The following is a 23,463-nucleotide window of genomic DNA, read 5'->3' on the forward strand; positions in this document are numbered from 1 at the left end:
GCACAAGGGCATCTCTCATGTGCTCATCTACCTCTCATTAGGGGCCTCACAGGGATGGGGACAGTCTTGGAGGCAGGCCCTGCTCTCTGGGCCCTTCCTTGGCCCAGGAGAGCTGATAGGGTGAGCCTCACTGGGGGAAGGATTCAGGGAGAGGATTGGGGGTGGGAGTGAGGTTGGCACAGGTTTTCCCTCCATGCTGCCAATGCTCAGACAGCCCCTGTGACAGTGACTCAGTACCACTCCCTGACAGTGGATCGCTCAGCATTCCTTCTCCCCTCCCCACCTGCAGATCTGACACCTGCTCCACACTCCCAGGGCCCTATGGGGTTCTGTGCAAGTTCCAAGGGGCTGCCTCTCACTCTACCTCCTCCTCCTACTCAGGAGGGCATATCCAAATTGAGTGAATGAGTGACATTTGTGGAGGGACGATCTTGAATGCTGTCTGGTTAGCACTTATATTTTAAAAGACAACTCACCAGCCTTGCCAGAGCTATCTAAGGTGAGCAAAATGACTTGGGTCCTGTGATGGGGTGGTACAGAGGAAAAGAGGAAAAATACAGAGCATGGGAAATGTTCAGAAAATAGTTATTGGCTACAATATGGAGGCTACATGCCTGGCCCAGATGCAGTTATTTGTGTTAGAAATTTTGTACTTAATTAAGTTTGGTTGTGCTGATATTTAAGGGACAATTAAAACATAATTCTCTATTTCTCTTTTCTTAATAGTTAATAATTACTAAGTGCTCATTACCTGCTTTATGGAACATATGGGGATCAAATCCCACTCAAACCAATTCTAAAAGACAGTTACAGGCCTTCCTGAGAATTTTATTGAGTAGTACTTAAAATAAGTGGCCCATTAATTAAGAGTTAGAAATGGTTTTCTTATACTGAGATTTTTCTTATAACAGCACTTCCAAAAGGCCAGTTCTAAAGTCCTTGATAAATCATTAAAAACACAAAACATACATTTCATGAGTTAGTCTTGGTTAGTCTGATGGCATAAGGTCATAAAGCCCAATATCAACACATATTTGACCCTGCAGATATAAGGCTAAGGAATACTGGAAAGAGAGAGCAATATCTCTGAGAGATATGTTTCTATCATATCAAATAAATAAATACATATATACATACATACATAGGGGCGTCTGGGTGGCTCAGTCAGTTAAGCATCCAATTTCGGCTCAGGTCATGATCTCACGGTTTGTGGGTCAACACCTGCACTGGGCTCCACACCGCACCTGCTTGAGATTCTCTTTCTCTCTCTCTCTCTTTCTCTCTCTCTCTCTTTCTGCCCCTCTCCCACTCAGGTTTTCTCTCTCTCTCTCTCTCTCTCTCTCTCAAAAATAAATAAATAAACTTTAAAAAATAAGTAAACAAACAAATAAACCCTCTTTAGAGGAAAGGGATTGAAAGAATAATGGGATATCTGCTAGGGAGAAACAGATAAGGATAGTTCTGCAAAAGAGGTACATAAGGCGGAGAAAGCAGTGTGTCTTTTCTCATTTTTTTTTAACTTTTTGATTTATTTTATACACATGTATTTTACCTTTGGGGATCTCTTTTTTGCAATAGACTTTGCATGAGGTAGAAGCTCATTAGCGGTCTCAGTTTTTGTCTTTACTGAAAATTATTGAGTTCCGTGGATATTCCTATTGAAATTAGTACCAGCACTACCCTTTCCCATGAAATAATCATGGTTTCCTACCAACAGCGTTCCAGGAATCTCCTTCGTGTACCAGAAATCTCCCACAAGATGTCTTGTTATGTTTGGATAGCAGATGTGCCTATGCACCATGGCTCTGAGATTTCTTGAATCTCACACATTAACAGATGATGGCCTGAGCCAACCCTTTTTCTCTAACCTGCTCACCTGTGTCCTCACTGTATGGGCCCTGTCATTTATGGAGCTATGCTGCAGAGTCAGAATATTGGGTACTATTTTAGTGGACTGACATTCACCCTTGGCATATCAGTTCCCCGTTACTGGTTTTAGAGCTAGAGGGCCTGAACTTGACCTCAGTGGCAGCACCTAGCCAGCAATTTGACCTCAATCAAGTCACTTAATGCTCTGAGTATCAATTTCCTCTTCTGTGAAATGAGAATAACAATTAATACCTACTCTTGCTCACAGAATTGGTGTCTGTTCCTCAAATCTACCATTCATCCATTCAATAAACATTTATTGAGAATTTACCTACTTATAAGGCAAGGGGACAAAGATAAATAATACAGGACAAATACCCTGGAGGAGCTCTTTGTCACGTGTTGAATGGATCAAGGAAGGTAAGACACACATTAAGGAAAACAAGTCTACTTCACACCCATTAGGCCACTTAAAAAATAGAAAATAACAAGTGTTGACAAGGATATGGAGAAATTGGAGCTCTGGTGCGTTGCTGGTGGGAATGTCAAATGGTATAGTCGCTATGGGAAACAGTGTGATGTTTCTTCAAAAAGTTAAAAATAGAATTGTCATATGGCCCAGCATTTTCACTTGTGGGTGTGTACCTAAAAGAACTGAAAGCAGAGATTCAAACAGAAAGTTGCACACCAATGTTCATAGCAGCATTATTCACAAGAGTCAAAGGTGAAAAACACCAAAGTATCCATCAACAGATGGAAGGATAAGCAAAATGTAGTATATACAAACAAAGAAAGATATTCAGCCATAAACAGGAATGAAATTCTGACAAATGCTACAACATGGATGAACTTTAAAACACTATGCTAAGTGAAATAAGTCAGGCACAGAAGGACAAACGTTGTATGTTGTATGATTCCATTTTTAAACAAGGTACTCAGGATAAGAAAACCCTTGGAGACAGAAAATGGAATAGAGGTTACTGTGGACTGGGGGAGGGAGGGAGAAATGGAGAGAAATGGAGAAACGGGAATTTTGGGGTGCCTGTGTGGCTCAGTCTGTGGAGCGTCTGACTTCAGCTCAGGTCATGATCTCATGGTTCATGAGTTCAGGCCCCACATCAGCCTCGGTGCTGATAGCTCAGAGCCTGGAGCTTGCTTGGGATTCTGTGTCTCCTTCTCTCTCTCTGCCCCTCCCCTGCTTGTGCTCTGTCTCCGTCTCTGTCTCTCTCAAAAATAAATAAACATTAAAAACAAAATAGATACACAGTTTCAGTTTGGGATGATTGAAACTGTTCTAGTGATGGCTGTGAATGTGATATACATTTTGAATGTACCTAATACTACTGAAGTGTACACTTAAAACGTGTTTAAATGGTAAATTTTAAACACAATTAGAAAAATTATAATCCCTAAAATGCTATACAAATGCAGGATTGTTATCTGGAATTAGCATTAATGAGATTGTGTTTATAATCAGTCTCTCTTTTAAGAAGTGCAATATGTGTGAAATTCCTTTGTCATTATTTATTATGTGATATCGAAGAACAAGCATCCACCCAGATGAACTTTAATAATAATTTATTTATGCCCCATCCTCTTCCAAAAAGAATTTGAGGTAGTATACTCTAAATGCATCAGAGTAATGAGGTCAACTCCAATGGACATAAGAAAAAATATACAAACAGATACAAAGAAGAGAGAACAAATGGCACTCAGCAACAGAGCAAGAGTCTCTCAACTTTTAGCCTTCCAGAAGCCAGGGAAGTGTTTGCATTCATCAGACCTTTTTTTTAATGCTTAAAAATCATTGGTTTCAACATGGTCATTATATGGGTCTATAGCGTCCATGTTGCTACCATTTACAGTTCTGAGAATGTATTGTATAATATGGAACACCTAATCGAAACAGAAGAAAGATGTCGAACTAAGAACATCCTCTCCTAAGTCAGAGCCCTCAGGGCCCATTCTGTGCTAATGAAAAGGGTTCCTGGAGAGTTGTCTACCCTGCAGGCCAAATGAATCTCCTGCACCTTCCCCTGGGCTCCTGCATCAAGTCTACACTGTAGCCCAGCAGGACAACCATCTCCTCCATCTGGGCCCCCCCACCCACCTCCCTTGCTCCCCATCCAGCCCCTGCCCCAGTAGCGTAGTTCACGCAAGGCCCACATGTGGCCAGAACTCCTAGACTCTGCTCATGTTTCCTTCTTCCTGGAACAGCCCTCTGTCTTCCTGGCCAAGTCCTCACCTCTTACAGAGGATAGTTCAGATTTCACCGTCTCCAGGACGTCTCCAGCCCATGTTGATTTGCCTTCCTCTTGCTGGTGCACTTTCCATTTACACACTAGCTATTTAGCCCCTTGAGGATGTGAGTGAATGGAAAGTTTTACAAGTTTTGTTTCATTTCTTGCAGCAATGAAAAGTGAGGTGTGATTAGGCCAAAGACCACATCATACATTTTATTAGAAATGATAATATATTTAGAAAATGATCTTTGAGAGCCAGCAGGGATTCTCAAGATTATCTAATTCAGCCTTTTGACACATAAAGAAATGGGCGATACCCTGGGAAAGAAAGTGACTTGCTCAAGGTCACCATCTATATTTGAGATCGAAATAGACTGAAAAATTTAACATCCTGAAACCCAGTATTTTTACAACAGTATGCTAGTTTCATTTTAAATTTGTGTTTTATTTAGTATTTAGTAATCAAACAGGACTTTGGATATACCCCAAACAGGTGAAGAGAGGTAGCGAAACATCTTGCGAAGAACATTGGCTTCACCAAAGTGGTGGGTCTTCAGCAAGTCACTTTGTGGCTCTGGGCCTCTTGTTTTTTCATCTGCAAAATAAGGATGAATTGGATGGTCTTTAAGCTTATATTTGTTTCTGCATTTTATGAACCTACTAGACTGTTGACCAGCCCCACCAGAGAATTTACAAGTACTGACTGAGCATACGTCTCTCACCTCTGCTTTCTCCTCTATGCTGTTCCCCTCAGCCTGGGACACACTTCTTCCAGACATTTTCCCTTGCTTGCTTTCTTTTTTCTTTTTTTCTTTTTTCTTTTTTAGTTTTTGCTTGCTTTCTTTTTTAAACTCAGCTTAAACATCACTCAACTCAAAATTGGTAGTAGTGTCTCCTGCTACCCTTGGCTTAATTTTGTCCTCTCCTCTGCACTTAACTCTTCTGACTATCCAATACCTTACCACACTGTATTGGAGTCATTGACTTTCTTGTCTCTGCCTCTACACTATGAACTAAGGCCTGGGACCATGGTACATTTCTTGAGCCCAAGTGCCTATAATGGTGCCTGGCTAATAGTAGGGAACTAATAAAGGATTGCTAAATGGATCTAACAGTTTTTGCTTGGGAATTGAGGACAAGACTGTGGCACCAATTTTATATGAAGCTGTTAGAAAGTATTTTCATGGAAAAGGGAGGATTGGAACTGAGTTTTCAAGAATCATTAGAATTTGACATGGCACCTGGGTGGCTCAGGTGGTTGAGTGTCTGACTCTTGATTTCCGCTCGGGTCATGATCCCAGGGTTGTGGGATCGAGCCCTGTGTTGGGCTCTCTGCTGAGCATGGAGCCTGCTTAAGATTCTCTCTCTCTCTCTCTCTCTCTCTCTCTGTCTGTCTCTTTCCCTCCCTCTCCCTCTCCCACCCACTTTGCATGTGTGCGCTGTTTCTAAAATAAAAATAAATAAATAAAAGACTTAAAAAAAAGAATGACTGGAATTTGAAAGGGAATGTAAAGTAATAACACTGGCCTAACTAATGGTGGGGGGAGGAGGTGGCTAAAAGGAGTGGGTCAGATCAGTGTTACTTATTTGAATAGCAAAACATTTGCATTAGATTGTCTGGGACGTTTGTGCAAATTACAGATTCCCCCTATAGCTCCCACCCATTACTCCCCATTCTGCATCTGTAGGTCTGGATTTACCTTTAGAACAAGCTCCCTAAGTAGATTCTTACCACGTGAATGGAGTCTTGAAATCCTGGAAGGAACACTGGCAATTGTGGGCGATTGGAAGGGATTTTAAGTTTTTGAAGAGGGGGAATGGTGGTGTGAAGAAAATGGAGCTTTATGAAAGGCACAGACTAGTGGTCTGCAAAATAGACTGAAGAGGGGGAGACCTCAGAGGCAAGGGGAACTTCCAGAAGTGCACCAAAGTATTTGAAGTGAGAGGAAGGGAGAGCTTGCTTTGTACTGGCCACACCAGAAATGGAGAATAAGCAGTGACTCCAAGAAGCATATTGAAAGATGAAATGATGAGGCTTGGCAACAGATTGAGTATATAAGCAATAATGGTAGGGAGCAGTTTGAAATGACAACTGTGTTTTAGGGACCCTACGAAATGTCAGTTCCGCTGATATACATGCTGCTTCTGTCTAATGAGTTCTGCTTCAGCTTGAGGTGATTGAGGTGTCTGGGAGACATCCAGGGGAGAAGCGTGTCAACTATTGGCAACATGGGCTTGAGCGTAACCACAGGTCTGGGAGGAAGATAATGACATGGGGTCAGTAGCATGAGAGAAGAGGAAGAAAGCCCTAGGAACCTGAGTTTAGACCTTTGGGAGCAGCAACATTAGACAGGAGGAGGAAGATGAAGCAAGCAGGGAATAGAGAAGAAACAGAGAGGTAGGTGGTGAATGAAGAGTAAATAAGAAAGAGAAACCAAAGGAAGAAAAAGGTTTAAGAAGGTGAGTATCCATTATGTCAGATGCTGTAGAGTTTGAGAAGGATAGGAACAGTCCTTTCAGAGTTGCCCAGGTGGCTCAGTCGGTTGAGTGTCTGACTCTTGATTTCAGCTCAGGTCGTGATCCCAAGGTCATGAGATCGAGCCCTGAATCAGGCTCCACACTGAGCATGGAGCTGCTTGGGATTCTCTCTCTCTCTCTCTCTCTCTCTCTCTCTCTCTCTCTCTCTCTCTCTCCTTCTCTTCCTCTGTTCCTCCTCCCCAGCTCTCATGCTCTCTCTCTCTCAAATTAAAAAAAATGAAGAAAAAAAAAGAACATTCCTTTCAACTTGGCAAAAAGGGTTTTAAATGAAAACTAACTTTTAAAATGTGAAAATCTATAACTCTTTCTGACATGTGCATTGTTAGCTATCATACCAGGAGTAAATAAAAACTCTTGATGGCGAATTGTGTTGACAATTAATGAGCAAAAATATATTTCTGACAGGTTGGTTTCCAAAAGGATGCTATTCTATTGGAGATATGGGAAATGGGGAGGTGGGAAATGAAAGGCAATGGTTAAAAAAGGGAAACAGGGGCACCTGGGTGGCTCAGTCGGTTAAGCACCTGAGTTTGGCTCAGGTCATGATCTCATTGTTTGTGAGTTTGAGTCATGTGTCAGGCTCTGTGCTATCAGTGCAGAGCCTGCTTGGGATTCTCTCTCTCCCTCTCTCTCTGCCCCTCCCTTGCATGTGTTCTCTATCTCAAAATAAATAAAAATAAAACTTAAAAAATAGTTTAAAAGGGGGGGGGGAAACAATATTAGGATGCATGGACAAAGAAGAAACTTATCAGGAAATCCTAATAACATTTATGTACTTTAATGATCTAGCTTACAAAAAAGGGTTGCATTGAGCTTTTAAAAATTTTTTTAGTGTTTATTTTTGAGAGAGAGAGAGAGAAGAGAGACAGAGAATGAGTCAGGGAGGGGCAGAGAGAGAGGGAGACACAGAATCCAAAGAAGGCTCCAGGCTCTGAGCTGTTCAGCACAGAGCCTGATGTGGGGCTCGAACCCACGAACCATGAGATCATGACCTGAGCCAAAGTCAGATACTTAACCAGCTGAGCCACCCAGATGCCCCCGCATTCAGTTTTTTAAAAAGGTTCCATTCTTAAGAGCCTAAATGTCCATCAACTGATGAATGGATAAAGAAATTGTGGTTTATATACACAATGGAGTACTATGTGGCAATGAGAAAGAATGAAATATGGCCTTTTGTAGCAACATGGATGGAACTGGAGAGTGTGATGCTAAGTGAAATAAGCCATACAGAGAAAGACAGATACCATATGGTTTCACTCTTATGTGGATCTTGAGAAACTTAACAGAAACCCATGGGGGAGGGGAAGGAAAAAAAAAAAGAGGTTAGAGTGGGAAAGAGCCAAAGCATAAGAGACTGTTAAAAACTGAGAACAAACTGAGGGTTGAGGGGGGGTGGGAGGGAGGGGAGGGTGGGTGATGGGTACTGAGGAGGGCACCTTTTGGGATGAGCACTGGGTGTTGTATGGAAACCAATTTGACAATAAATTTCATATATTAAAAAAAATTTAAAAAAAATAAAAAAAATAAAAATAAAAAGGTTCCATTCTTGCCCCTTGGTTACAGTGTCATCTGAAAAAAACATGAGGTGTCATACAGAATGGAAACAGATATCCAAAGCTCTGTTTTTATGCTAGCTTGAAATATGGCTTCAGAGGGGAAACAGTCCCTTAAAACACATTATCCCTCCTTTTCTTCCTTAAGGACATAGGGGTCAGGGATGGAGGGAGATCCACTTTTAAATGTGAAACAAAGTGCCAGAATATACACTAGTATAGATTACATTACTGCAAGCTGATCTGGCATGGTCAACTCCATTTGGTGCCCTAATTACAGTGCTCCATCCCTGGATAGATATCCATCAGGACATAAATTGCTCTAGGTGTTTAAAGGTTTTTTATTACTTGAGTACCTTCAATGTTTTCTGTTCTTCATCTACATTATATATACTTGATGACTTGAGATGTTAAATCCTTGGGAGTCTTTTCTACAAAGTTATGTGCTTTGGAATAATAAAGCAGGCAATCATCAACAAGAATCATAAATTTTCTCCCATTTTAGAAAGTTATTAAAAAAAACAAAGGAGAGAAAAAAAGAATGGCTTAACAGTGGTGTTGAAGGCTATTTAAAACCAGATCTGAACTGAAATCTGGGCTTATGGTGTTCAGGGGACTCCCTATCACTCTGGTTTTATCCATTGCACTCCAACAAGTAAAATGAAGCTACTGGATGAGATCTCTAGACTGTTTCCAAACTATAAACTGGGACATGACCTGATAAGCGATTTTTTTTTCTTCTGAGTTGTGAATATTTTCTTCTGTCAGGTTCCCCAAAACTCCTAAGAGTCTCTGAGTTCTTACGGAACTGTTGGGTGATTAAAATTGATTTCTGCCCTCCACCTAGTGTTATCTGCCTTCTGACTTCATTTAATTGTCAATACGTCCTTAAACAGACCTGCTGAGTTGTTTAAGCACGGTGCTTCATAAGGGCTTAAGAGACTGGCTGTACTCTGGTTTCTGTGAACGGTTGCTGTGGTCCTACTTAATGCCATGGCTCATGGAATAGATTGGTATTGAGACCTGTATTTCCTTCTGACATAGCAACTGCTGTCATTTTAGGATGACTGTAAAAAGCAAAAGAACCTCTTAGTGACTTTGTTACCTAAGTGTGATCTTAAAGTCTGTATACTTCTTGAAATTGTGTCCTCTGTCAGTGACTATCCTTTTTCAGTCTTGTCTTATAATAAGCATTTATAAATAGATACAAAAATTGTCATTTTAAGAAGAGATCATTGTTGAGCTATAAAACATGTAAATTATAGGTTTTATTTATATCTCTCTACTGGAGTTTATATGTCATAACCTCCAGTAACATTCATTTTAAAATGTCATGTAAACTATTTTTTAATTATAAAACTGGTAAAAAAACTTTTTAAATTAAAGTTTGTAGGGGGGTGTAGAGTAAAAGGTAAAAAAATTTCCTTCCCTTTTTTCTAGCCTTCAGTACAACTCTCCAAAAGCAATCACTATTAACAATGTCTTAAGTTTCTTTGCATGAATTTTCTTCTTTTTTAAAGTTTATTTATTTTGAGAGACAGAGAGAGTGGAGAAGAGGCAGAGAGAGAGAGGGAGAGAGAGAATCCCAGGCAGGCTCCGTGCTTTCAGCTTAAGATCATCACCTGAGCCAAAACCAAGACTCAGATGCTTAACTGACTGAGCTACCCAGGCGCCCCTCTTTGCATGAATTTCCTAAGCATGTACAATTATATATACATATATATATATGTATGTATACGTACTCACTTTTACATAGTAATACCATGTATATTGTTCTTCATCTTATGTTTTTTTAAGTTCACTTAATATACCAGGACTGTGTCATACCAGGATGACTCAGTCAGCCTCATTCTTTTTTTAAAACTGCATGCCATTTCATTATATATCTGTACCATAATTTACTGCTGAACATATAAATAATTTCCAATTTATATCTGGTTGTTGTGGAAGCGCAAATAATTACAAATAATGGACATTAGTAGGAATGAAGTTACTGAATCAAGGAGCACGTGTTTTAAATTTTGATGAGATAGTTCCAGGTCGTCTTGCACACAGTTGCACTTCTGTCAATATTCTCTGAGAGTGTTTCCACATTCTTATCTATCAGTCTCCCTTTGAGATTTGAAATTTCTACTGTTCTAGTAGTTGAAAATTGTAACTTCTTTTTACTATGCCTTTGTTGGATTAGTGTGCATTGAACATTTTTTTATAAGACTAATAGTCATTTTTATATTTGTGTAAATTGTGTGTCCTTTGATTATTTGTCCCTCACCACATCCATTATATGAGAGAAAAAGAAGCCCTTTACTAGGATAGACTACCATTTATTTATTTTTCTAATTTATTGTGGGTTTTTTGGGTTCAGCTCTATTTATTTATTTATTTATTTATTTATTTATTTATTTATTTATTTATATTTTAATTCCAGAGTAGTTGACATACAGTGTTATAATAGTTTCATATGTATAATACAGTGATTTGACAATTCTATACATTACTCAGTGCTCATCATGATAAGTGTACTCTTCATCTAGTCCACCTATTTCCCCCAAGACCTCCCCTCTGGTAAGCATCAGTTTATTCTCTATAGTTAAGAGTCTGTTTTTTGGTCTTTTTTTTCTCTTTGTTCATTTGTTTTGTTTCTTAAATTCTACATATGAGTGAGATCATATGGTATTTGTCTTTCTCTGACTGACTTGTTTCACTTAGCATTATAACTCTAGATCCATCCACGTTGTTGCAAATGGCAAGATTTCATTCTTTGTTATGGCTGAGTAATATTCCATTGTGTATATATCCATCTATCAATGGATGCTTGGGCTGCTTCCATAATTTGGTTATTGTAAATAATGCTGCTATAACATAGGGGTGCATATATTTTTGAATTAGTGTTTTCATATTCTTTAGGTAAATACCCAGTAGTGGGATTACTGGATCACATGGTAGTTCTATTTTTAATTTTTTGAGGAAACTCCACACTGGTTTTCACAGTGGCTGCACTAGTTTGCATTTCTATCAACAGTGCACAAGGGCTCCTTTTTCTTCACATCTTCACCAACACTTGTTTCGTGTCTTTTTTATTTTAGCCATTCTGACAGGTGTGAGGTGATACCTTATTGTACTTTTGATTTGTATTTCCCTGATTATCGATGAGTGATGTTGAGCATCTTTCCATGTGTCTGTTTTCCATCTGTATGCCTTCTTTGGAGGAATGTTTGTTCATGTCTTCTGCCCATTTTTAATTGGATTATTTGTGTTTTTTTGTGTTGAGTTGTATAAGTTCTTTATGTATTTTAGATACTAACCCTTTGTAGGATATGTCATTTGCAAATATCTTCTCCCATTCAGTAGGTTGCCTTTTAGTTCTGTTGATTGTTTTCTTTGCTATGCAGAAGGTTTTTATTTTGATATAGTCCCAGTGGTTTATTTTTGCTTTTATTTTCCTTGCCTCAGGAGACACATTTAGAAAAATGTTGCTATGGCTAATGTCAGAGATATTACTGGGATAGGCTACCTTTTATTTTTATTTATTTATTTTTTTTTAACGTTTTTATTTTTGAGACAGAGAGAGACAGAGCATGAATGGGGGAGGGGCAGAGAGAGAGGGAGACACAGAACTGGAAGCAGGCTCCAGGCTCTGAGCCATCAGCCCAGAGCCCGATGAGGGGCTCGAACTCACGGACCGTGAGATCGTGACCTGAGCTGAAGTCGGACGCTTAACCGACTGAGCCACCCAGGCGCCCTGATAGGCTACCTTTTAATAGATTAACCTACCAACAGTTCACAGGAAACCATAAATATATATATTGTACACATGATCACATGATCAAATGTATATATGGTACACATGATCACCTGTACAAACACTAACTCACTTGGAGGCCTGAAGGAAAGCCGAAAAAAGAAAGCGTCTGAGAAGAGAAAGAGAACAGTCTCTCTGGAGATAGATGTGGGGACTGGCCTCAGTCTTTCTATTAGTTTTCTATTGCTGCATAAAAAAAGACCACAAACTTAGCAGCTCACAGTTTCCGGGGCCAAGAGGTCAGGCACAGCATGACTGGCTTTTTGCTCAGGTCCCACAGAGCTAAAACAGTTAGTCAGCTGTGCACAGTTTCCTCTTCTAAGTTGATGTGGTTGTGGCAGAATTCAGTTTCTTGTAACTGAGGGACCCAAGTCCCAGTTTCCTCACTGGTTATTAACTAGGGGCTACTCTCACTCCTAGAGGCCACCTATGTTCCTTACCACATGGCCTCTTCCATCTCCAAAGCCAGCCAAGGACAGCCTCCCTTGTGTTATATCTTCCTCATTCTTCTAGTCTTTCTGACTTCCAGACCCAGATCTGATGAGTTCATGAGACTAGAAAAGCCCAGCCAGGTAATCTACCTATCTCAAGGTTAACTGATTTGGAACAAAACAGAATGGCAAAGTCCCTTGACAGCAGCACCTAAATTAGTGTTCAGTTAATTAACTGGGAGGAGGTGTGTGTACACACAGAGTCAGGAAACTGGGATGAGCATTCTGCCCACCACAACCCCCACCTGCTTTCCTCAAGGGAAGCAGACAGAGGTCATGTCTGTTGGCTGAGGAAACCAATGCTACTGAAACATTAGATGCCAGAGAAAGAGAGCATAACTGGAATCCATCTAACCTCATGCACAACAAAGTCCACCCATGTGGGTCAAAGACCTTGATCTGAGCAATGAGACAGCAGAAAGCTACAGAGAAAATCTTGGAAATCACACATACAGTGTAGAGGTCAGGTAGGCTTTCCTGACCAAGGATCCAAACCTGGCATTTCTGACTCCACAATCTCTGCTTTCTTGACCCCCACATGATGGCTCACCAGAAGACAGGTCATTCATTGGCTATACAAGTGGATTTACAGTCCTCTAGCCTTGCTTTTTCTTCTTATGCCAGTGTGATTAGAGTGTGGTTTTGTGAGATGCTGTCCTTGGGTGTCCAATAGAATAGAATGAAGTACCGCAATCTGAATAGGTAAGTCACTAAAGGGAACTGTATTGTTGAGAATATTAAGAATTCTAAAAAAACCTCTCTCCCCTCCCTCTCTTTCTCTTTCATATTCCCATCTGCTGCTGTGATCCAGACGCATTATACGTGACTTGCTTGAGACCGAAGAGATTTATATAAAAGAGATTAAGAGCATAATTGATGTAAGTAGATTGGGGGTAGTAGACATTAAGCATGTATTCAAACTAGAGAAGTTCTGTTGCACAAAGAGACTTAAGGTAGTTGCCACATGTCTCTAGAATCCCCACTGAGGGGACAGGTCTTACACTATCACAAGTATCTTTCCAATAGAAATAAGAACATTCGTTTGACTATTGATCCATTTAACCAAATAATTTACAAGGGACTGTGCCACTTCATATGATTCTAGCAGTGCCCAATAGGTTCACCCTATGGTTGTCAACAATGAGCATGATAATTTGAATGTTTTTGATAATTTAATAAAGGGGAATTGTTTCAAGTAGCATTTTTTGCTTGAGAGTGAAAATTAGAATTTTCCTATTTTCCTAAGGAAATAATTTTGAGAAAAAGATTATGTGTACAAAGTTACAATAGAATTTTTTAATAATAAAATATCAGAAGAAAAAATCGCCAATAAAATAGGGGGTGGTTAATAAATTCTGATATTTATGCTAAATGAAATATTATTCAACAGTTACAAAATAATTATTTTGGAGGATCAGGCCAATATGGCCGAGAAGTAGGGGGATCTGTACTTCCCGCATCTCTCAAACAAAGAAGGGCTGAAGCCAAAGGACTTTGAACCCTGAGAGACGGGGAGGAAAAGAGACTGAGTCTAACAGGGAGACACCGGAACAACCTGACAGGCTATAGATGGGTGATTGCGAACTGGAGGAGATAAAATGGGGCCGCGTGGGGCCTTCTGCGAAGAGCCAAGGGGAAGCGAAAGAGTGGCTGGGGAAGTGTAGGACTGCATCTGGACAAGAGAAAAACCTCAGACCCAGACGGAGAGGGATCCCATCTCTAACTGCGGGGCTTTCTTCGGACTGGGGCTGGCTGCCCTGTTCGTGCACCTGGGGAGGAGGGGAGCTACCCCCGGGTTCAGTGGTAGGTCAGGGGCACAGTCACAGTAGGAGAAAGAGGTCACCTCCCCGAAGTGCTGCAGCACAAGACAAAGCCTGGCTGCGTCTGCCACCCCCATGCTCGGTGGCTAGGTCAGGGGCGCAGTCCACAGTAGGAGAAAGCGACCCCCTCCCTGGAGTGCTGCAACATGGAACAAAAACAGCCAGGACCACATATCGGATGGCATAGAGAGGCGCTTCCCCAGTGCCAGGGCGCATGGAGTAGGAGTTTAAATCCCAGCCAATCACTGGGGCACGGGAATTGGTGGAGCGAGAAAGACTGCCCCGTCTGTGCCCATGGCACAGTGAGGATGACTCCAACGGAGTCCACCGGGTCAGAGGAGAGGAGACTGGGGGGGGGGGGGCGGGGGGGCCGGGGGGGGGGGGAGCGTTGCCATTTTTCTCCCCACCACCAAGGCCGGGCCTCAGAGATGGGTCTGTGGGGCTCACTGTGGAGGCGGGACCTGCCTGTACCAAACCACGCCCCTCGCGCGGGGTAAGTGGTGTCTACTGGAGCAGCATAGACCCTGAGGAACCAGACGGACCACTCTTCCAGACCAGTGCTTCCACATTACCTGGATTAATTCTAGGACAATTCTTATTATTTAGATACATTCTACCTTCCTTTTCTCCTTATCTCTTTCCTCCTCTAGGCCGGTTACTCCGGTTCTTGGTTTGTTTAAGCAGACATATTTAATCCATTCTCTTGATACATGTTCTACACCTCCTTCTTTACTTTCCTTTCTCTCTCTCTCTCTGGAATACTCAAGCTGTATAGTTTCTCTGTCTAGATAACTTTATCATCGTTTCTTCCCCCCCCCCCCCCCTTCTTTATTTTCCTTTCTCTCTCTCTGGATTAAGCCATTTAGTCTCTCTGCCTTGTCAGTGTTTATTTTTTCTTTTTCCCCACCCCTGTCATTTCTCTCTTTGTATGTGCTCTTCCATCAGCACCGCCTCCACCCTATTCTTTACTTATAGTTGGTGTTTTTGGTTTTTTGCTTTTGGATTGTTTGTTTTATTTGTCTGTGTGTTTGTGTGTTTTTGTTTGCTGTTTGTTTGTTTGTTTTCCTTTCCAGGGCTACTTCAAGGAACAAATCAAAGCACACCTGGTGGAGGGTCCAAAACATCACTACAAGTAGGGAAATAAAATAACCAAAGTCACAATAACGGAGAGCAAGTAACACCCTCCAAAAAACACCTCCTGAAGGGCCAGACCCTGTATGGTGTATGACCCCCCTTTAATATAGCAGTGCTCACAGGTGCAGAGCACGTAACAAGCTTTTAAAACTCATAAGGGACAGAAAAATTAGCCAAACTGATGACATGGAAGAATTCTCCTTAAAAGAAATTCCAGGAAGAAGTGACAGCTAAAGAATTGATCAAATCAGATATAAGCAATATAACTGAACAAGAATTTAGGATAATAGTCATAAAATTAATTGCTGGGATTCAAAAAGGCACAGAAGACAGCAGAGAATCTATTGCTGCAGAGATCAAGGAACTAAAAAATAGTCATGATGAATTTAAAAATGCTATAAGTGAGATGCAAGATAAAATGGAGGTGGCCACAGCATAGATTGAAGAGGCAGAGGGGAGAATAGGTGAATTAGAAGATAAAATTATGGAAAAAGAGGAAACTGAGAAAAAGAGAGTTTAAAAAATCCAGGATCGTGAGGGGAGAATTAGGGAACTAAATGATGCAATCAAATGGAACAATATCTGTATCATAGAAATTCCAGAAGAAGAAGAGAGAGAGGAAGGGGCTAAAGGTGTACTTGAACAAATCATAGCTGACAACTTCCCCAATCTGGGGAAGGAAACAGACATTGAAATGCAAGAGGCACAGAGAACTCCCTTCAGACATAACTTGAATCAATCTTCTGCATGACATATCATAGTGAAACTGGCAAAATACAAGAATAAAGAGAGAATTCTCAAAGCAGCTAGAGATAAACAGGACTTAACATACAAAGGTAGACACGTAAGGGTAGTAGCAGACCTATCTACTGAAACTTGGCAGTCCAGAAAGGAATGGCAGGAAATCTTCAATGTGATGAACAGAAAAAATATGCAGCTGAGAATCCTTTATCCAGCAAGTCTGTCATTCAGAATAGAAGGAGAGATAAAGGTCTTCCCAAACAAACAAAAACTGAAGGAATTCATCACCACTAAACCACCCCTACAAGAGATCCTAGGGGAGATTCTGTGAGTGAAATGTTGCAAGGACCACAAAGTACCAGAGACATCACTACAAGCATGAAACCTACAGACATCACAATGACTCCAAACCCATATCTTTCAATAACAACACTGAATGTAAATGGACTAAACGTTCTAATCAAAAGACATAGGGTATCAGAATGGATAAAAAGACAAGATCCATCTATTTGCTGTCTAAAAGAAACCCATTTTAGACCTGAGAACACCTTCAGATTGAAAGTGAGGGGATGGAGAGCTATCTATCATGCTACTGGAAGTCAAAAGAAAGCTGGAGTAGCCATACTTAATTCAGACAAACTAGACTTTAAATTAAAGGTTGTAACAAGAGATGAAGAAGGGCATTATATAATAATTACAGAGTCTATCCATCAGGAAGAGCTAACAATTATGAATGTTTATGCACCGAATTCAGAACACCTAAATATATAAAACAATTAATCTCAAACATAAGCAGTCTTATTGGTAAGAATGTGGTAATTACAGGGGACTTTAATACTCCACTTACAACAATGGACAGATCATCTAGACACAAAGTCATTAAAGAAACTGTGGCCCTGAATGATACACTGGACCAGATGGACTTGACAGATACATTTAGAACTATGCTTCAGTAAATCCTGAAGCAGCAGAATTTACTTTCTTCTTGAGTGCACATGGAACATTCTCCAAGATAGATCACATACTGAGTCACAAAACAGCCCTCAATAAATATAAAAGAATTGAGGCCATACCATACACACTTTCAGATCACACTGCTATGAAACTTGAAATCAACCACAGGAAAAAGTCTGGAAAACCTCCAGAAGCATGGAGGTTAAAGAAAAGCCTACTAAGAACAAATGGGTCAACCAGACAATTTGAGAAGATATTAAAAAATATATGGAAACAAAGGAAAATGAAAACACCACAATCCAAACCCGTTGGAATGCAGCAAAGTCAGTCCTAAGAGTAAAATTCATTGCAATCCAGGCCTATCTCAAGAAACAAGAAAAATCCCAAATACGAAATCTAACAGCACACATAAAGGAACTAGAAGCAGAACAGCAAAGACACCCCAAGCCCAGCAGAAGAAGAGAAATAATAAAGATCAGAGCAGAAATAAACAATATAGAATCCAAAAAAAAAAAAAAAAAGTAGAACAGATCAATGAAACTAAGAGTTGTTTTTTTGAAAAAATAAACAAAATTGATAAACTTCTAGTCAGGCTTCTCAAAAAGAAAAGAGACAGGACCCAAATAGAGACAATCACGAATGAAAATGGATTTATCACAACCAATCACTCAGAAATACAAGCAATTAGCAGGGAATACTATGAAAAATTATATGCCAGCAAATTGGACAACCTGGAAGAAATGGACAAATTCCTAGACATCCACACACTACCAAAACTCAAATGGGAAGAGATAGGAAATTTGAACAGACCCATAACTAGTGTAGAAATTGAATCAGTTATCAAAAATCTCCCAACAAATGAGAGTCCTGGACCAGATGGCTTCCCTGGGGAATTCTACCAGACATTTAAAACAGAGTTAATACCGATCCTTCTCAAGCTGTTCCAAAAAATAGAAATGGAAGGAAAACTTCCAGACTCATTCTATGAAGCCAGCATTACTTTGATTCCCAAACCAGACAGACACCCAGGCAAAAAAGAGAACTACAGGCCAAATCCCTGATGACTATGAATGCAAAAATTCTCAACAAGATACTAGCAAATTGAAGTCAACAGCATAAAAAGAATTATTCACCACGATCAAGTGGGATTCATTCCTGGGCTGCAGGACTTGTTCAATAGTCACAAATCAATCAATGTGATACATCACATCAATAAAAGGAAGGCTAAGAACCAAATGATCTTGTCAATAGATGCAGAAAAAGCATTTGACAAAATACAGCATCCTTTCTTAATAAAAACCCTTAAGAAAGTCGGGCTAGAAGGAACATACTTAAACATCATAAAAGCCATTTATGAAAAGCCCACAGATAATATCATCCTCAATGGGGAAAAACTGAGAGCTTTCCCCCTGAGATCAGGAACACGACAGGGATGTCCACTCTCACTGCTGTTGTTTAACATAGTGTTGGAAGTTCTAGCATCAGCAATCAGACAACAAAAGGAAATCAAAAGCGTCAAAATTGGCAAAGATGAAGTCAAGCTTTCACTTTTTGCAGATGACATGATATTATATGGAAAATCCAATAGACTCCACCAAAAGTCTGCTAGAACTGATACATGAATTCAGCAAAGTCACAGGATACAAATTTAATGTACAGAAATCAGTTGCATTCTTATACACTAATAATGAAGCAACAGAAAGACAACTAAAGAAACTGATCCCATTCACAATTGCACCAAGAATCATAAAATACCTAGGAATAAACCTAACCAAAGATGTAAAAGATCTGTATGCTGAAAACTATAGAACACTTATGAAAGAAATTGAGGAAGATACAAAGAAATGGAAAAACATTCTATGCTCATGGATTGGAAGAATAAATATTGTTAAAATGTCAATACTACCCAAAACAATCTACACATTCAATGCAATCCCAATTAAAATTGCACTAGCATTCGTCTCAAAGCTAGAACAAACAATCCTAAAATTTGTAAGGAACCACAAAAGACCCAGAATAACCAAAGTAATGTTGAAAAAGAAAACCAAAGTGGGAGGCATCACAATCCCACACTTTAGCCTCTACTACAAAGGTGTAATCATCAAAACAGTATGGTATTGGCCCCAAAACAGACACATAGACCAATGAAATAGAATAGACGACCCAGAATTGGACCCACAAATGTATGGCCAACTAATCTTTGACAAAGCTAGAAATAGTATCCAATGGAAAAAAGACAGTCTCTTTAGCAAATGGTGCTGGGAGAACGGGAAAGCAACGTGCAGAAGAATGAAACTAGATCCCTTTGCTACACCATACACAAAAATAAACCCAAAATGGATGAAAGACCTGAATGTGAGACAGGAAACCATCAAAGCTCTAGAGGAGAAAACAGGAAAAAGTTCCTGTTTGACCTACGCCACAGCAATTTCTTGCTCAACACGTCTCCAAAGGCAATGTAATTATCAACGTTTATTTATTTTTGGGACAGAGAGAGACAGAGCATGAACAGGGGAGGGGCAGAGAGAGAGGGAGACACAGAATCGGAAACAGGCTCCAGGCTCTGAGCCATCAGCCCAGAGCCTGACACGGGGCTCGAACTCCTGGACCGTGAGATCGTGACCTGGCTGAAGTCGGACGCTTAACCGACTGCGCCACCCAGGCGCCCCATCTGTCCAAAGGCAATGTAATTAAAAGCAAAAGTGAACTATTGGGATCTCATCAAGATAAAAAGCTTCTGCACTGCAAACAACAAAACTAAAAGGCAACTGGTGGAATGGAAAAAGATATTTGTAAATGACATATCAGATAAAGGGTTAGTATCCAAAATCTATAAAGAACTTACCAAACAAAACACCCAGAAAAACAAATAATACAGTGAAGAAATGGGCAGAAGACATGAAGCGACAGTTTTCCAAAGAAGACATCCAGATGGCCAACAGACACATGAAAAGATGCTCAATGACACTCATCATCAGGGAAATACAAATCAAAACCACACTGAGATACCACCTCACACCAGTCAGAGTGGCTAAAATTAACAAATCACAAGACTATAGATGCTGGCGAGGATGTGGAGAAATGGGAACCCTCTTGCACTGTTGGTGGGAATGCAAACTAGTGCAGTCACTCTGGAAAACAGTGTGGAGCTTCCTCAAAAAATTAAAAATAGAACTGCCCTATGACCCAGCAATAGCACTGGTAGGAATTTACCCAAGGGATACAGGAGTGCTGATGCATAGGGGCACTTGTACCCCAATGTTTATAGCAGCACTTTCAACAGTAGCCAAATTGTGGAAAGAGCCTAAATGTCCATTTACTGATGAATGGATAAAGATGTGATTTGTATATACAATGGAATACTACTTGACAATGAGAAAGAATGTAATCTGGCCATTTGCAGCAACGTAGATGGAACTGGAGGGTATTATGCTAAGTGAAATAAGTCAGCCAGAGAAAGACAGGTACCATATGTTTTCACTCATGTGGATCTTGAGAAGCTTAACAGAAGACCTTGGGGAGCAGAAGGGAGGAAAAACTCACAGAGATAGAGGGAGGCAAACCATTAGAGACTCTTGAGTACAGAGAATAAACTGAGGGTGGATGGGGGGTGGGGGAAAGGGGAAAGTGGGCGATGGGCATTGAAGAGGGCACTTGTTGGGATGAGCACTGGGTGTTGCATGGAAACTGATTTGACAATAAATTATATTTTAAAAAATAATAATTTTGAATAAATATCGCAACATTGAAAAATGCTTATAAAAGTAAAAACAATATATGTAGAATTTTACAAGCTTAGCCCAAAATGCATGTGGAAAAACAGAATATGAATTACATGTGATTACTGTGACTACAACCATATAAAATAAGCTTTTAAAAAGTTATGAAGGAAATATAATAAAACAATAGTAATTGTGTTTGGTTGTAAAATGATGGGTAAGTCTTTGGCTTTCACACTTGACTTGTATAACATAAACATTTTAAAAATACATTTTTTTCTTTCTATAAATTGCCGTTTTATTATCATTGCCATTTAACCATCTTCTGAAGATGGACACACGAAGGACATAATATCAAAAGAAAGCATTTGATGGAATGGGTTTCAGGAGATAACTGTCAATCAAGATGAGTCAAGAGCAACAAAGCCTGGAAAACAGCATTTTTCTAAACACCATATTTCCTAATTATTAGGGTTTTGGTCCCTGGAGTAGCTAATTCAGATCATCTCTCATATGTTCCTACCTGTAAAACCTACCTTGTTTCCACCTCTGCAGGGATATATCACTCCAATGGATTTTATTTGGCTGAAGCATCTGATTCCAGATGTTCTTCAGAATAACAAGGAGCTTCTCTTTGGGAATATTAGAGAACTTTATGAATTTCACAACAGGTATATAATAATTTATATTATCAGGAAAAATGGAAAGTAGAAGAACAATGGAAATCAGACTGATGGAATTTGGAGATGAACGTGCTTAGACATTGCTAGGCTTAAGCAAGTAGTTCAGAGTCCGTGGATTTGGTTGGGATGGGATGGGATGAGAGGGAGGGAAGAAGTGCCACAGATCTCTGAGGGAGAAGGGGAAAGGCACCAATGGAGCATGTACCAGGTGTCAGGCATTAAGGTAATATTTTTTGTATGTTCCTTTGCTTATTTATCTATTCATGCATCAGCATTTTATTGTGGACCTGTACTATGTCAGGCACTGTGTTCAGCATTGGGAATACAAAGATGAGCAAGACACACATCCACATACGTACTGCCATAGGGTAGTGCTGGGAGCTAGGGTGTTGGAAAATGCTAACTGGTTAAACAAGTTGTCCTTGTAGCCCAGGGCTGGTTGGGTGTTGAGTTTTAGAGAATTAGAGGAGGAAGGGACTTTAGAAATCATCTTCCCAGCCTTTCATTTCACAGATGATACTGTAGCTCGTTTACTCAATATAGTAACCCCAAATCACACATGTAATTGATGGAAAAGGAAAAGACTGCTTGGTGAATTGAACCACAGTTGCTTCTCAAACACGTCTCCTGTCCATTGGTCAGACACAAAAGTGAAATGGAAATCCCGTTTCTGCTACCTTCTCTGGAAAATTATTCAACCTCTATGTAACTCAGGTTTCAGATTTATGAAACCCTACTTTGCAAGATTTGGTGGATGATTAAATGAGATATTGTTTATGAAGTACTTAGCTTATGCCTGACTTACTTGAAGCTCTCAGTGATATTAACAATAGCAGCGGCAACAGCAGAAGTTCTTATTAATGTTATTATCATATAGCAGGGAGCATCATTGCATCTTGTCTATCTATAGCTAGTGCTTAGAATGATCAGGACAGCTGTAGGTAGTTTCAAGGAATCCTAGTAATGTCACAGAATGTTTTTTCTCCCAAATCGGTGTGTTGAAAATGAGTCAAGAGCAACAAAGCCTGGAAAACAGCATTTTTCTAAAGACCTCTTAAAACCTTATATGATTTTACTTTTAAAAAGTTTTAACCTGATACATGTAAAAAAATTAAAACATTATTATACTTTTCTTTCCCTAGGACTTTTCTAAAAGAATTGGAAAAGTGCACCGAAAACCCTGCACTTCTGGCACGTTGCTTTCTCAAGAGAGTAAGTCTGTGCTCCCAGTAAGTCGAAACAACCATGTGATTAAAGTTAACCCTTAATTTTCTGTGTATGAGGCAAGGGCAAATGGAAATATCAATGGTCTAAAGAGTTACACATGCCTTTTGAGTGCAAAGCAGGAGTCGGATGAGTCCAGTTTGACTAAGCTCATATGACAGGTGGGAGCAACTTACAAGCTTGGCCTCCTGTAAAGCCTGGTGACACGGAAGACTGCCCCCCCCCACCCCCTCCAAAGCAGATGATCCTGCTCTGAATGACTGAGCTGTTTTCAAACAAGAATCACACAGCAGGTTTAAATTCCTCACTAAAGTTGTATTAACACTCTCAAGAGAAGTACTGATGCTAAACTAAAAGTCTCGAAAAATGTATTTTCTTCCATTTTATTTATTTATTTGTTGGTTTATTTATTTACACAACATAGAGGATATACTTAGCACCCAGTTTATGATTTCCTGTCCTACAACACCATACTTCTGATTATTTCCCCTTCCCTGCTGCCACACCTCTTCCCTTTTGCCCTCTCTGCACCCTTCCTTTGGGCAGTGAATAGGCTGTTTGGTCCAGTGGTACTCTGTAAGCTGTCACAGAGAAATGTATTGCCCAGTACCACTCCCCGCCAAGTACTTTCTTCCCTTGGGAGGACTATGCAGATGATCCTCACGCCCTGAACTCTCAAAGTCTCCCATTTC

At 40.1% G+C, this 23,463-nt stretch overlaps 1 protein-coding gene across 2 annotated transcripts in view; it reads left to right on the forward strand.

Moving 5' to 3' along the window:
- The window catches only part of MCF2L2 (MCF.2 cell line derived transforming sequence-like 2), a 270,244-nt gene that overhangs the window by 193,896 nt on the left and 52,885 nt on the right, over positions 1–23,463 (forward strand). For both annotated transcript variants that reach the window (XM_045037208.1, XM_023260362.2), the window contains 3 exons: positions 13,308–13,374; positions 21,420–21,535; positions 22,690–22,759. In XM_045037208.1, the coding sequence (XP_044893143.1) occupies positions 13,308–13,374; positions 21,420–21,535; positions 22,690–22,759 (253 nt within the window). The remainder of the gene's footprint in view (positions 1–13,307; positions 13,375–21,419; positions 21,536–22,689; positions 22,760–23,463) is intronic.

This window comes from Felis catus, chromosome C2 (assembly GCF_018350175.1).
Source record: "Felis catus isolate Fca126 chromosome C2, F.catus_Fca126_mat1.0, whole genome shotgun sequence".
NCBI classification, from domain to species: Eukaryota; Metazoa; Chordata; class Mammalia; order Carnivora; family Felidae; genus Felis; species Felis catus.